The sequence below is a fragment of the Talaromyces marneffei genome, chromosome 5, assembly GCF_009556855.1.
Source record: "Talaromyces marneffei chromosome 5, complete sequence".
In the NCBI taxonomy this organism is placed as follows: domain Eukaryota; kingdom Fungi; phylum Ascomycota; class Eurotiomycetes; order Eurotiales; family Trichocomaceae; genus Talaromyces; species Talaromyces marneffei.
In genome coordinates, this window is record NC_072352.1 from 2,415,661 (window position 1) to 2,430,172 (window position 14,512).

A 14,512-nucleotide genomic window follows, 5' to 3' on the forward strand; every position below is an offset into this window, starting at 1 on the left:
TGACTGTATAGGTTACTTTGGTTGACGTGTAGATAGCAGTTTTGGCAATTATGGTTATACGAATTCTTAGATCAAGATCAATGCCACAAGAACATGGTTTGATTCAGTCTAATTAGGCACAATTAGATGGCATGCATACATCAGTTTTCACCAGTATGATAAATCTGACTATACCCCTTGAGAGACTGTTCCTTCAATTCCCCCCACGCCCTCCCCCGAAATCTCCCTGGGTCCAAGTCTCTCACAGTATCGTTGTCTGCCCTTTCCTTCTCCTCCACCAACCCAGCGACAAACCTAGCCGCTCCAGCGGCATGCGTAACCCAAACAGCCGCACACAAATACAACCCCTTTCTCCCATCCACCTTTCCAGCCAACGGCAGATTATCAGGTGTCATGGAAAACAGACCGTTAAACTTTGTCTCTGGCATTGCAGTTGATACTCTTCCTCCTCCTCCTACTCCTCTTCCCACCATGGATGGGTCCTTTTCGCCGTCATGAGTTGCCAAAATCGGTATCAGGGTTTTCGCTCTCTCCAGTGCAGAAGTAAATACCTCATCGTGCCACGGCCCGATAGCGACGTGATCGCTTGGTTCGCAGTACATGGCTGGACCATGGTCATAAGTTCCGACGCCATAAAAGTCGCCGTGATCGCGGGCGTAGACTTGATGTTCTGGGTAGCGGACCCAGGGGCTTGGTTTGTTGTTGTTGTTGTTTAGTCTTGAGAAGAGAGGTGATTTTTGGGTTGTGTTTGATAATGGTGAGGGCGATGAAGAAGAAGACAGTGATCCTGAAGGAGAAAGTAATGTTCCTGAGCGAGGTGATATGTTGCTCTGAGATGAGGTGTCGTCATCGGCCGGACGGTCGTGTTTGATGTACATGTATGGATGCGCGACGGGGATGATGGGGATGGGGATATTGAGATCCGCGCAGAGGTCTTGGGTCCATATTCCGGTTGCTAGGATGAGGGTATTCGTTTCGATGATCCTCGTAACCTTTCTCTTCACAGTCTGACTATCATTCCCTTCTACTTCGTTGCTGTCCTCCTTAACAACTTCTTCAACCTCCACACCAACCACTTCCCAGTCTTCACCATATCTTATCCCTCCAACCACACCCTCGACAAACTCAACCCCCTTCCTCCTTGCCTGCTGCTGATAAAACGCCGTAATCGCAGTAGCATTCGCAACCCCATCCGTCGCAAAATACAGCGCAGCTTGTATATCATCCTGTCTGACCAAATCCGGCGCCAATCCTGCCGCCTGGGCGGGTGTAATGATTCTCGCCGATAAACCCCTTTGGACTGCCGCGTCGCATCTGGTTTGCAATCTCGAGATCCCCTCCTGTGTAGCTACCGCTTCGATACCACCGAGCACTTCGAATCCATTGGGAATTTTGGCGTATTCGGCGACGCTGTCGATGGCGAGACGGGTCAAGGTGGAGGATTCGTTGAATTGGCCGACATAACCTGGTGCGTGGGCAGTTGAGCCTTGGAGGGGGGTTAGGGAGTTGTCTATTAGGATTATTTTTCGGCGAGAAGATGAGGAGGAGGAAGAGGAGAGGAAATGGGCGAGGGCAGAGCCGACAATGCCGCCGCCGACTATGATGATTGTCGAAGACATGGTGGTATCAAATCAGAACTCTGAATGATATTTCAATGGTCTGGATTGTAATGTCAAGGAAAAGTCTTCTCTACCATCGATCTATGATTCTAACCCTCGTTGATGATAAGGTTTAAAAACACTGAGGATTGAATCCAGTGCACAGCCCTTTATATACCCCATTATTTCTCCCAACCCCGTCGACATTGCTATTTTCGACATCAATAAACCGATGGGTCTATCGACATCATCAACTATACTATCAGACCAATCCGGACAACATGGGGGTAAGCTCAGCCGGCGCAAAGTGACAAAGGGCGTCTCGTATGTAGTAGGGCGTACGTAAGTGGAGCAGATTCCGAGCTGGACCGACCGATGTATGGGTGTTGACTATTGATCTGATATGTCAGGGATCTAACCCTGTGTGTCATGTCCAATATAGGAGTGTGTTGGACAGCAATGTGGACGTTTGTTTTCATAATTCATGTTTGCTTGACTGTATACCGTTTGGAGTTAGGTAGATCGTTGAAGCTTTAGACCGCCGATACGAGTGTTGATCACATAGCGCCAAGTGGTGTGTATCCCGAGCTATTTTTGGTGACGATTGATTTAAGCTGGAAAATAGACTGAAGAAACTTATAGGGCTCTGAGCAGCGAGCAGTACGTTGGCAGATATTTGTATGCCTACAGCCCCGGAGATCCATAATCGATCCCTAATCAGCGATGAGATTCTGTTCCGCTGATCTACCAGATAAAGACTCCCAATTCAAGGCTCATTGATTGCACCAAAGAGATAAGAAGAAACCTGTAACCATTGAATAAAGAACTGTTATCTCTGTGTGTGCGTTTCTTTTTTTTCTTGTCTATAGAAACTGAGAAGCTCCCAGCAAATCATGCAAGCCCTAACTATCAAACTTTATCCACTTGCTCGCTACCTACTGCTGTTTGCAACGAGTCGATCAACCGAATTCGTTGCTCTTATCTTCTCAACTACGTGGTACAACGTACTGTTCATTGTCTGCTGATAGCATACAGAGTAACTGGAACTCTCTCCTCGGGTCCAATGCCTAGTAAAGGACACGATATTCACAATAGATTGCATTTGGCTTACTTAAGAGCCGATAGTACACACAAGTACAATCGGGAGTCGACTATATGATGCTAAATTGATAACCGGTGCTACATAGATAGCACATAGTGACACCTTCCTATTTCCCTCCATCCCTGTATAGCAAAAGCAAATGAAGTTACAACCGTTATCTCCTCAATCAAGAAAAAACTACAGTACGTAGTAAGCACGTAGCTATCTCCCCTATCTAGATCGCTATCTCCTTCCCTGAAGATAGCCAAGAAAAAGAAAACAAGGGGGCTGAACTACACAATCTGCGTGATAGTGATCTATCTGGCGTGCTCGATGTCGTGATGAATGATAAACTATCAAAAATTTTCAGAATGGTCAGCTCTGATTTGTTGCTGGGCATGTTGCTTATCTAAAACGCTGCACATCCCCCTCCCCATAGTTAACTAGTTAACTATCTTTTCCTATCTGGCATGATAGTATCTGCTGTTAAACTGGGCTTGTCTATTTGTTGTACAAAGCATGGGCTGGTTTATAAATGCAGGGATTTCCTGTTCCATTTTACTTTCTGTTATTCTATGAAGTTTTCGACCACGCCCGCTCCACGGATGGACCGATACACACAACCCTAACCCTACGAGCTAGTGACGGCATCACGTGATGGGGGTACTCACCCTAACCCTACATACATTCAGACAATCTTCGACAGATCAATCAACATTGTTATATGAATGAATGATATCCGATTTCATACGAAATAAAACAGGAGCAAGGCGCCATGCGACAACTACCTGCCATATCGACACCTTCTTACCGCCATAATGGATCCCCAACTGATTGACTCTTACACCTACGTATGTGCCGCGCGCCCACCGAACCTTTTTTCCTCGAAGGAGCTGAGTTGAGTTGAGTCTTGACGCATGAATGGGGATGGATTGGATGTAAACGGAGAAATCGCCGGCTTACCCAATCGGATGCTTACGTTGCAACGAAAACCAACCCAACACCGCTCTTTACCATCTCCATGTAACGGCGGCGATGACGGTCATTTATTCCTTTTGAGTCTGTCTTCGTCTGGTTGGTTGGTCAAGTGCGACTTGCCTCGTTGTAACGGGATCTACTATTTTACTATGTACGGACGCACTAACGTGGGAAGGATTACGTCGATCGGGTCCGTTCACTGCCAATGAATGATGTCCTCTTGGTTTCGCAACGAGGACAAATGGGAAGAGAAACGCGGGCGCTGATTGATCGGTTTTCTCGTCGAATTTATCCGATGTACTACCTACGTATAGTGTATACATACGTACATCGTTATACGCTATGCTGGGCCGGGTTGCCTGATGATTAACTGGTTAGTTATCCTGGGTGACCGTTGCGATTATCGACCTACCGACCGAACGAAATACGAGCGAAAGTTAATACGGACGGCGATATTGGACTACGAATGGAGACCGTGGCGAACACGGCTGGGGCCCCCACACACGAGACAGTCCTTATGCGGTATCCTCGATCGTGATCATTTTCGAATAGTAGTAACCCGGGGACGGGCATATCGACGGAGGATCAGATCAGGTGCGATGCGATGTGGTGCGGTGCGGTGCGATATTCAGAAAAAATAGACGACAACAACACGCGACAACGATTTTTGAGTCGGCAAGATGCGACAAGCCAAAAATTCCCATGGAAATCCAACCGTCGATGTAATTGGCGGACATCATCGGGATACAACGCTTAAAAGAAGACTAGTCTCCGGCGGGATTTACGGTCGTTACCAGACCGTGATTTTGCCATTGATACGCCTACTTTCGACTGACGCAGGACTATTTTGTCCTCATGAGTCACAGGTATGTGGACTGCTGCCCATTCGCGATAATTTATTCATACAGCTGCGTCATATCCGAAATTCTTGTTCTTCAAGAGAAGAAAATGAAGTCAAGACAGACCAGAAAGAAGAGTGAGAATTTGAAGCAAAAGCTAGGCTAGCCGTACGGTAATCGTATTGAAGCAATGCGTATTGTCATTACAGCTAATACATACCGCCGTATTGTACCGATGTATACGGTACGTATCACAACAGCACAGAACGTACCGCGGGGTCGCCTCCAAACACCACGGCATCCATCTCGATAGCTTTCCGGATTGATTCGATATTCGACACATTCATTGTCTAGTATTTTATGACTGCTTACACTATTTCCACCCTTTTACTCTATTACTTTGAAATATTGTTTGTTCTCTTGTACTCCGTACGCATACCGCCAAATACGTCGTATGGGCTCCGGACCTACACGCTCCGGACTCCTCCTCCCCCATTCCATTAGAACCACAATCATATTATCATGCAAGGCATCACTTGTACCCGGGGTAAACTAGCGAAAATAACTGCCCACGCCGACTCCTGTTACGTATATATATATATATATATATATTTAATTTTTAATTTTTTGCTTTTCTCTCCATGGGACCTGGTCTGTCCCCCTAGGAGAAGGAGGGCGAGGAGTATGGGGGTTTGAACGAGCTTGGGCTTAAAGGAAAAAAAAAGAAAAAAAATATATATATTATTTAGTTGCGGCTACCGCGCTCGATCGGATTGCGCCGAGCTTTTGAGCATGGATTTAATTCCCGAATAAATAGCACGGAAGAGCCAAGCATAGTTTAGTTTGTTGAGTGGCTAGCTAGCTACATGCATAAAATGTTTTTATAGCTGTGACTTTTGATATTGACAAGGATGGATATAAGGCGATCTTTGGGTGGTAGCCATACTACGTAGTATACTTACTACGTACTACATACAGTACGTAGTATGCTACGCACTCTGTATGTACGTAAATTATTTTAGAGCTAATATTACTACGTCCTCTGTAGTAGGAAAGGTATACATTTATTATTGAATTAAAGTCATATGCGCCGGCACATGTGGATAATACATACAGCGACAAAACCACAAACCCGACTCGCATAACTAATACTTACACATTACATACATATCCTGACCGTGTATTTTGTATTGAATGAACATCGGATGAAGTCGGAAAGCATGTGGCAGGCCGACTTTGGAGGAAACGAGAACACGGTGGATCGCAGTTCCAAACTCTAAAAGTCAACGTTAATTCTCAGTGGCAGTAAATACTAACAGTCACTAAAGTTGTAAAAGCTGACATTGGCATACACACTTTACACTCCAACTGAATTTGTGAAATCGGAGCAACTCCGCTACTAGAACGAGGCGCTAATCTAGAAAGGGAATAAGGGTGTATGACTGTGGGGCAACTATATTTGTTCCTTATTCTGTGCGCATTTTATGGATTGTGAACTTTCAAACTAAGCAAGTTATACGAGATGCTGACTTCTTGTTATAGTCACCAAGCAAACGTCTGATTTGATGCTTGTCTAGATCAAAAAGACAAGCTTGTGTGAAGATTAAATAAACTTGGAAGAGCTGTCAATGTTTCGCGCCATTTATGGAGTGAAGAAATAAACCCTGCAGAAAGAAACGGTCTAGGCTATATCATGACATAGGCTATTGAAATATAGGTGGTAGACTGTTCAGTCAAATTTCACATGATTGATCTTGAGAGATGTTCAAGGTACATGATCGGAAATTTCTGGCATACGGCTGCCCTAAAATCGACGAATTTCACCTCACGCTGCCTCCTGAAACTACGATCAACATGTTACCTGCGCTCCCGAGTCCGTCCTAACGAGTCTGAGACGTATCCACGGAATCAAGGAGTCAATTGTCAGTAATGTCCCTACGACAACCATCTTGCCTCATAGCTAGGCGAGTCATTCAAAGTTAGCGTTTTCTACTAAATCGCAGACAAGCACCAATGAAACAATTCCAGATTCTTTTTGACTCCGTGCGCTAGATCCGGATAGGGCAATTACCCACTTGTCCACTTGCTTGTGATATGCATGGAAGTAGTCCATGCATCATCTGGTTCCACTGAGCACGACGTAGGTGTGTCTGTGTTAGAGTTCCTCTGTGTACTACTGTAGAAGTCTAACCATCGGATCTCATAGATTCTCGAGTACGTGTTCGTTTTCGCTTAAAGAGTCTCTTCCCATGTCTATAAACCAGTGTCTACCGTGGACAATTTCCATTCAGTGCACTGGATTCAAGCCATACATACTACGAGTAGTACGTACTCTTGTACCTGTGAAGACCGGATCATCAGTCAGTACGTACTAAGGATGTCCCCACATCGCCACCACGCCCAAGGCCCATTGCCGGGTGCCCAAGCCTAAGTGGCAGTAAGCCCAAGCCCAAGGGACCCATCGAACCCACGAGATGGATCATGGCATTGGCCACGCCAAGGACACTTCCTTATTGTCAGCCACGAGGTCGGACCGATGGCTGCTTCAGCCTGAATTCAGGAGATGCCGAACCGTTATGGAGACTGCCCTCGTACCAGCACGGAGGACATTGTACCGTCTGTTAAATTTGACTACATGCAATACATACTACGATAACTAACTACTCAAGGTGATTATTGAATAAATTAGACCGGGATAATTTATGAGAAATGGCGGTAAGTCTTTCATATTAATTAATGATTCGTACGTACCTAGGGACGGAAAACATCCGTCTTTGTATTAAGTGCTGAATACGGAGCAGTCCTGAACGATCATTCCATATCCATAATCCCAAAGAAATTAGGGACAGGGTCAGTGCTTCACGCCAACGCTAAACTGATTTCATCCAGATGGCCGTGGATTACCGTTTCATGCCGAGGAATCTGCTTTACTGTAGTACATACGGCATGTATTTGTCCTAGTGCCCTCGGTATTTGAAATACGTGAGATATAGGCCAAGGCTATGACTAGTATGGTCTCGGGGTCGAGGACTCGGCCGACTTTCCAGTTCCGTCTTGAAGGGAGGAGTAGTAATTATGGGATTTCGTGAATGAGAATGAGAATGAAGTCTGAGCGCTTTATGTTTGGCTTTTCTTTTTATTGAGGTTCCTCAGGAGCTTGGTGTTTGTAGAACTTACTCCGTAGACTGATTGCCTGACATGCCATGCCAACATACAGATTTACCTACGAAGTGGCTAGCTAGCTAGTGGTTGGTGTTAGCAGCTGATCTGTGCTCACCCTGCTGTTCTAAAATAATCCATGGCAGGTAAATAAGACTGGCTGGATACGGAGTAGACAGTGCTTACTATTAATTTTTTGACATGCGCATCAAATTATGAGACCATCAAATCAAATTCGAAACGGGCATGATAAACCTCGTCTCAGCCATGATGAAGAAATGAGATTTAAGTCTACAAAAAATGTAGCCCCCTTTCTGAATATCACCTTGGCAAACAAATCCTACAACTAGATGATTTTGTGCTGACCCTTTTGATAATTACAGCTAACTTGATCGTCTGAGCTCTTACTCTTAATAGATTCGGTTTGATTATGGAGTAGCGCAGCACCCCCACGGGACTAAGTATGATTTCCCCACGTCTTGTTTTAGTAAAGTTGTAACTATACAAACTTACAACGCACATAAATACAATATAAAATCCAACGGCGACTATGGAAATATATATTAGAATACTTCCAATTCAGCCATGCTAAGTAAATGTAGGGCGATTATCTGCATACATAGTCCAAATAGCGTTGAACTGTGATTGCCGCACTAAGCGACGAGTTCATCAGTGACTTAGAGCGAGGCGACTCGCATATTAATAATTGGTGGCATGCGATTCGTACAGGTGGTATATTGCACACAGTAGTATGATACAACACACCTCCAGTGGTGGTTACACTACACGACGTAGGAACAGATTCAGAAGCTCATTCGTAGTCGCTTCATTCCAGAGTGCAAATCTGGGATCCTTCCAGAAGCATCAAGCTGCCAATAAGAACGAACAACATGTGAGAGCATGGAATTGTTTCCGAAAAGTTTTAAACAGCATTCCGCATATCTCTGTCATTGAACAGAGACAACAAATCCATAGTTAGTTATAACTAGTTAGTTGACTAGAGATAGATCACTGACAAAGAGAGGGGCTGACCCAGACCCCTCCAAATCTAAAGACTCCAGACTTCAGCGACCAGTTTAGGAAAATCGTTCAACCGGCGGAAGAAGCGATCTGCTCCGGACTGAAATCAACACCAATCACCATCGATTCAGAATCAAGTACTTACTTTGAGAATCTGAAAAGCAACATCTGAAGCCATGAATAATAATGTTGTGTCAACGATGGTGTTCTAATTCTGAGCAGCGACAATTAGATCCACCACTAAGGTAGGACTAAGCATTGGTACATGTACATGCAGATACAGCCAAGTACGTACCAATACGTTAAAACTTACATGCCGTCAGAACTCGCTAAATAGTAACGAACTTGGCAGTGGTACCGCATGTAATTACGATCATAGTAACCACACTACGCCATAACCCCTCTAGCGGCGTGGTTAGCGTATAGCTACGGCTAGTCCCCACCATGGACGGCCCTCCAGCCAGTCAACCCACGCTTGCATGCGGGGCTCACGAATTAAATTACCAGAAATGGGGCACGTCCCGTACCATACGCGTATTACGAACTTACCGTTTCTCGGTAATATTACCATGTTCCCAAGTTTTCCTTCTTCCTGTCGTTCCCTTCCTTCCCAGTTCCGCGGTCGGTCGGTCGGATGGTTCACCTGAGCGAGCTTCAAGACCAAGCACATCTTTTTTTCCCCTTCTCATCCTTCACTGCAACTCTTATTGTTCCCTATCCAAACACTTCTCTACACCCATTGTGTGTGGTGGGTTGTTTGAACGGGCGCTCTTCCTTTCCATCGGCCTTTTTTTCTTTGGGGTTTATTTCTTATGTTCGTGCGTTGTCGCAAGTTTTCTTTGGCCTGCCTCGGATTCGTGAATACCGCCCCGGACGGACGCTTCCCCTCGTATGCCTCTTTTGTCTCGACTGTAGCCGCTCCCCTCCAATATCTCTCGCTCATTCTTCTTTAACCCGCGCGCGGGGTTAGAGAACCGAAATTCGAAAAGGCAGGAAACGATCGCAATAAATTAGATTTATATTTGCGATAGACGAAATACCGGCAAACTGGATTTCCCAATCGAAGACAGCATCGCCAAAACGGCGTTGCTGGGCGACACCGTCTTCCCCGACTGGCAAGATGGCACCCCTCGCGATGATGCGGTTGACGGCCCCGACGAAATGCAACGAAAGGATCCTTTGGCAACTCAGATTTGGAAATTGTACTCGCGGACAAAATCCCAATTGCCCAATCAGGAACGTATGGAGAATTTGACTTGGCGGATGATGGCGATGAGTCTAAGACGTCAGGAAAGAGAGCGAGCAGAACAGGCACGGTAAGTGTGAAGATGGAATTATTTATTTTTGATATCATATATATCTATATATATATATATGCCCCCGATATTCCTATCTGGAGGCTGGATTATGCCCGGTTCAGATGGCAGAAACGCCGTCCAGTGGCAGCTGCAGATTACAGGACGCTAACTCTGTACTGTTATCATCATCGAATCCTGCCTTATCTCTCCTCCCCTCGACTGCTGAAGATTACTATCAAACCCTACCTTCTCCTTACCCACTCTTCTCCCTTTCGCACATTCTCTCTCTTATCATCATTCACTGTCGTCATTTTCGAAAATTCAATCTTTGATCCTCACTCATACTGACCCCTCATCCATTCATAGTCTTGCTGTTCAACAAGCTGCTCAGAAGCCTTCATCGTCTACTGTTCCCAGTGGCATTGCTCAGCTTCGCCAGGCCAACCAGAGCAACAACACCGCTTCTGCCTCTGCCTCGGCTGATTTTATGAACTTGGACGAGTTCATTGTTCCTTCATCCATTGGCTCACCGGCTGGCATTGAAACTTTACCTGCCACTTCCGACCACAACCTTGCCCCTCAGTCTCATACGGTCGCTCACTCAGGTATTCCGATTAAGGCTCGCAAGGACCAGAGTGTGTCGCATGGTCCTCTCGTCCCAGCATCCTTGCCTCATCCTTCACAGGAACTGCGTCGCAACGACGAGTTCGGCTACGTGCAGCGCCGTGTACGAAAAACCAGTGTAGACGAACGCAAGGTAAGTCGTCTGAAGGAGGATAGAGAAGGAGAAGATATTAACCCGTCATAGGCACCACGCAAGCGACCTGCAGAATTCTCCCCTCAAGTCGTCCCTACCTCCAATCTGATGGTGCAACAGAATGATCACGAATTGGACACTGCCATGATGCCAGACTACAGTTTGGACCAACCACACTCCGCATTCCCTCATCACAACAGCCATGCCTCTCCCAATGTGCCTTTCAATCTCGACACCTTCCAAATCAATGACGACCCCATTCTTACATCAGCCGGCCCCTTCCAGCAGAACTTTGCCTTCTCTCCCACCGAGTCGCCGTTGGTGACTTCCGGACCTTTCAGTCATGTCTATGCCCAGACTCCTATGGGATCGTCACTGAACTCCACTGACTTCTACTCTCCTCCTCCCTCCGGCTACCAGTCTACTGCTTCGACACCTCAACCTGTCTATGACGGAGAGCACTCGATGTACTTTGATCAAAATTCTATGGACGCCCGGGTCCAACGTAGAGTTCCCACTTATGCTGCCTCTAGCCATCGCACATCTAACCTCACTGCCTCTCTGCAACCTCGATATATGTACGGTGCCAAAAATGATTCCAACGCTGCTGCCGCCTACAATGTCATGAGCGGGCCGCCTTCCAGCATTCCTTCTCCTGGGTTCGCATCCCACCAACACATTGATCCGTCGTCCGTCATCACTCACAATGATTTCTCGGCTCCTCCCTCTCATCACAACCTAAACTTGACTAGCAGTGAGAATATGTTCACATTCGGAGCCGATTCTGATAATGAAGACGATGATGGAACCGCCTTCCCGGACCAGAACATGGCCATGCAGACCGATTTCCAAGGCATTGACGATATCTCTAATGACATGTCCTCGGGCTTGCAATGGGATGCTCAGCTTGCCGGTCACTATGGTTCTATGCCAAACTTTTCTGGCCTGCATCATGGAAGGATGGGTGATATCATGGACCAGTCGCATGATTGGGAAAGTACAAGTCTGCCCCGTGGACATGCCTCGACAAGCAACATAAACAGTCGACCAAAGCTTGGTCGTGCAAATACTGACCACATGGGCGTACCGATGCAGTCACATACATCGCCTAACACACCCCCTGAATCTGGATTCAGCAGCGTCGCACCATCCCGGCCTGCCAGCCCTGGTGGCACTAAACCCGGTGATTCAGGTGCCCCGACTACTTGTACTAATTGCTTCACTCAGACAACGCCTCTGTGGCGGCGCAATCCCGAGGGACAACCTCTCTGCAATGCCTGTGGTCTTTTCTTGAAGCTTCATGGAGTGGTTCGACCTCTTTCCCTCAAGACTGACGTTATTAAGAAGCGAAACCGCGGTGGAGGAAACAATCTCGCGATAGGTGTCTCTGCAGCTCGGTCCAAGAAAGGTTCCCGAAAGAACTCAGTGCAACAGACTCCCGTTGTTACGCCGCCAAGTTCAAGCAAGCTACAGAGCGCTAATGCTTCGGAGTCACCACCATCAATCGCTGGCTCGGTCACTTCTGGCACCGGATCGAATGGCGTTGCGGGTTCTGTCAAGAGTGGCGTTGTCCCTATCGCAGCCGCTCCACCAAAGACAACACCATCTGCTGGTGCTCAAGCAAGAGCAATTCAAGTTGCTCCCAAGCGTCAACGGCGACTTGACAAGGACTCTATTGGTTCTCTTGCCAGCATTCAGGCTAGCTTATCTCAGGATAGCCCGGAAGCAGCCTCAGATGATACGAATATGGATGGTAGCAAAGCCGGTGCTGGGCCATCGGCAGCCTCCAGATCTAAAAACGTACCATTGGCACCCGCCATGCCACCGGCAGCAACGAACCCGGCCCATCACAGTCTAGCTGCGGGATCCGGTCAGACAGCTAGTCAGGAATGGGAGTGGTTGACAATGAGTTTGTAAACGCAGACTCAATTGTGTTGACAAGAAAATTATCGACGGCATTTTTAATATTACTTCCCTATCTTCAACGTTTTACGATGGCTGATGAACTTTCGCCCTCTTCTCCTGGTGTCTTTTTTTTAAGCATTTACTATGGACTCGGTTATAGACATGGCATGGATTGAGACAGGTGTGGGTGGTAAACAGGCTTTTTACCACGTGGGTCGATCGACACAATCGCTAATGATCTGGGTCTGAGGAGTTTGACTAGATCTGTGCGTCTGGTGGACAACAACAACGAATAACGATTTCTGAGCTTTTTTACATACAACTTTTCGGTGGATCAGCTTGAGATCTTTTTGTCGTTTTTCCGTTCCTACGAATCGCGGATTTCATCATCTATAGAAAGAAATCTTGCTATTTTCGATCTAGACAATCGACTCTCCGAGCACGATGTGTGGTGTGTTGATGACTGTTGATGTTGTGTTTATCGTTTTTGATTATTGCTGCTTGATACAATCGCGTCTGTACCGGTTTGCTCAGCCTCAGTTATGTCTTGTTTTTAGTTTTCGTTTCAGTTATTCGTTTCTGGATTTATGTTGTCATTTGGGCTGAGCACCGGGCAGAAGTGCGCACTGCTTGATTTTTCCCTTTTTCATGAGATGTTCTACAGATTCCTTTCTACTATCAGAATGTGGATGAATAATAGACTTAGCCTGGTATCCCAGGCTAGTTTGATACAATCTTTCCTTTCAGTATAGTCAAACTTGATACGTAGCAGTAGAATTCTGTATTGATAGAAGACTTCCGGAATCAATCGCCTGAGCCTCCCAAGATTCTTTAGGGTTTGTACCAGCTCATGACTTGCCACTTTCGGAAATACGATATACTGACATCACCAAGACCAACCTTGACATATCTTTGAATTGCGGTTCTTTTTCAAAATGCAACTGTTTTTTTTCTTTCTGCGAAAGGCATACAAACATTTTATGCTAGGCTTTGGTTGAATCATAGGAATATAGTTGGAAGTGATCATCATGACTGACAAGGTACACCACCAACCATTCCCCATTCCGCTCCTATACCTACCTTGGGAGGTATATATGTATCAATCTAACTCTGCAAAACAGAAAGCAATGCTCAACGCAGACCCTCAACGGAATACCACCTTTGAGCGCATGAAAACCTCCATCGCCGAAGCAATGCAGCCCGGTCCGGTCTCCCATCCACCTCTCCCTATCAGAATTCCCACTCACCTTTTTTTTCAAGATCACTAACATTTAAATACCCTATGTATTAATGCAGGAGACATAAAATCAACACTCCGCCATCTGCCCCCAGACGAGCAGGAAGCAATACTACCCATCAAAGAGGACGAGAAACCGCTCTACGGGCAGATGCAAAGCACTGAAACGAATGGTGGTGTGGGCCAAAGTGCCAGGGCTAGTGCTGCCGGTGCTGTGGTCGGTGCTGGTGTTGGTGCGGACTTGGGACCGGGAGCGACGACGAGTAAGAAGGATCAGGGGATGATGGCTTCGGCGGGGGAGATGGTTGGGAAGGCTTTGGGGAGGAAGTGAGTTTGTTGTAACTATCTATTTCATGGGATCTATGATTTGGAAAGGGAGGGGATGGGGAGGATGGCTTAGTAGCCCATTGAAGTAAACTAGGGACTGTCTTTTGTTTTTTCAGTTAAGTGGATGGGAATAGAAGATGTCTCAGTTCTCACAGATGGGTTTCTGTTCAATCCTCATACTTACTACGTTTCATATCGACCAGGCCCACTTTCGTTGAATAATAAAGGCAGACATAGCATAGCTGAGCTCCGTTGTCTTTTTTGAGTCATACACTGTCTCATTAATAGCAGTGAATGAATAGGGCAATTGTAC

The 14,512-nt window shown here is 46.4% G+C and overlaps 3 protein-coding genes across 3 annotated transcripts; 2 read left to right on the forward strand and 1 right to left on the reverse strand.

The window, feature by feature from the left end:
* Positions 1–140: 140 nt before the first annotated feature.
* EYB26_007204 (uncharacterized protein) lies at positions 141–1,619 on the reverse strand (the record flags this gene model as incomplete). Its single annotated transcript, XM_054266476.1, has 1 exon — positions 141–1,619. One exon carries the CDS (start codon positions 1,617–1,619, stop codon positions 141–143), a length of 1,479 nt encoding a protein of 492 aa, XP_054122451.1.
* Positions 1,620–9,119: 7,500 nt separating this feature from the next.
* Positions 9,120–12,647, forward strand: EYB26_007205 (uncharacterized protein; the record flags this gene model as incomplete). The annotated part of the gene is made up of 4 exons (XM_054266477.1): positions 9,120–9,233; positions 9,690–9,991; positions 10,340–10,730; positions 10,782–12,647. 4 exons carry the CDS (start codon positions 9,120–9,122, stop codon positions 12,645–12,647), a joined length of 2,673 nt encoding a protein of 890 aa, XP_054122452.1.
* A 1,016-nt stretch (positions 12,648–13,663) lies between these two features.
* On the forward strand, positions 13,664–14,203 carry EYB26_007206 (uncharacterized protein; the record flags this gene model as incomplete). The annotated part of the gene is made up of 3 exons (XM_054266478.1): positions 13,664–13,675; positions 13,757–13,838; positions 13,932–14,203. 3 exons carry the CDS (start codon positions 13,664–13,666, stop codon positions 14,201–14,203), a joined length of 366 nt encoding a protein of 121 aa, XP_054122453.1.
* Positions 14,204–14,512: the final 309 nt, after the last annotated feature.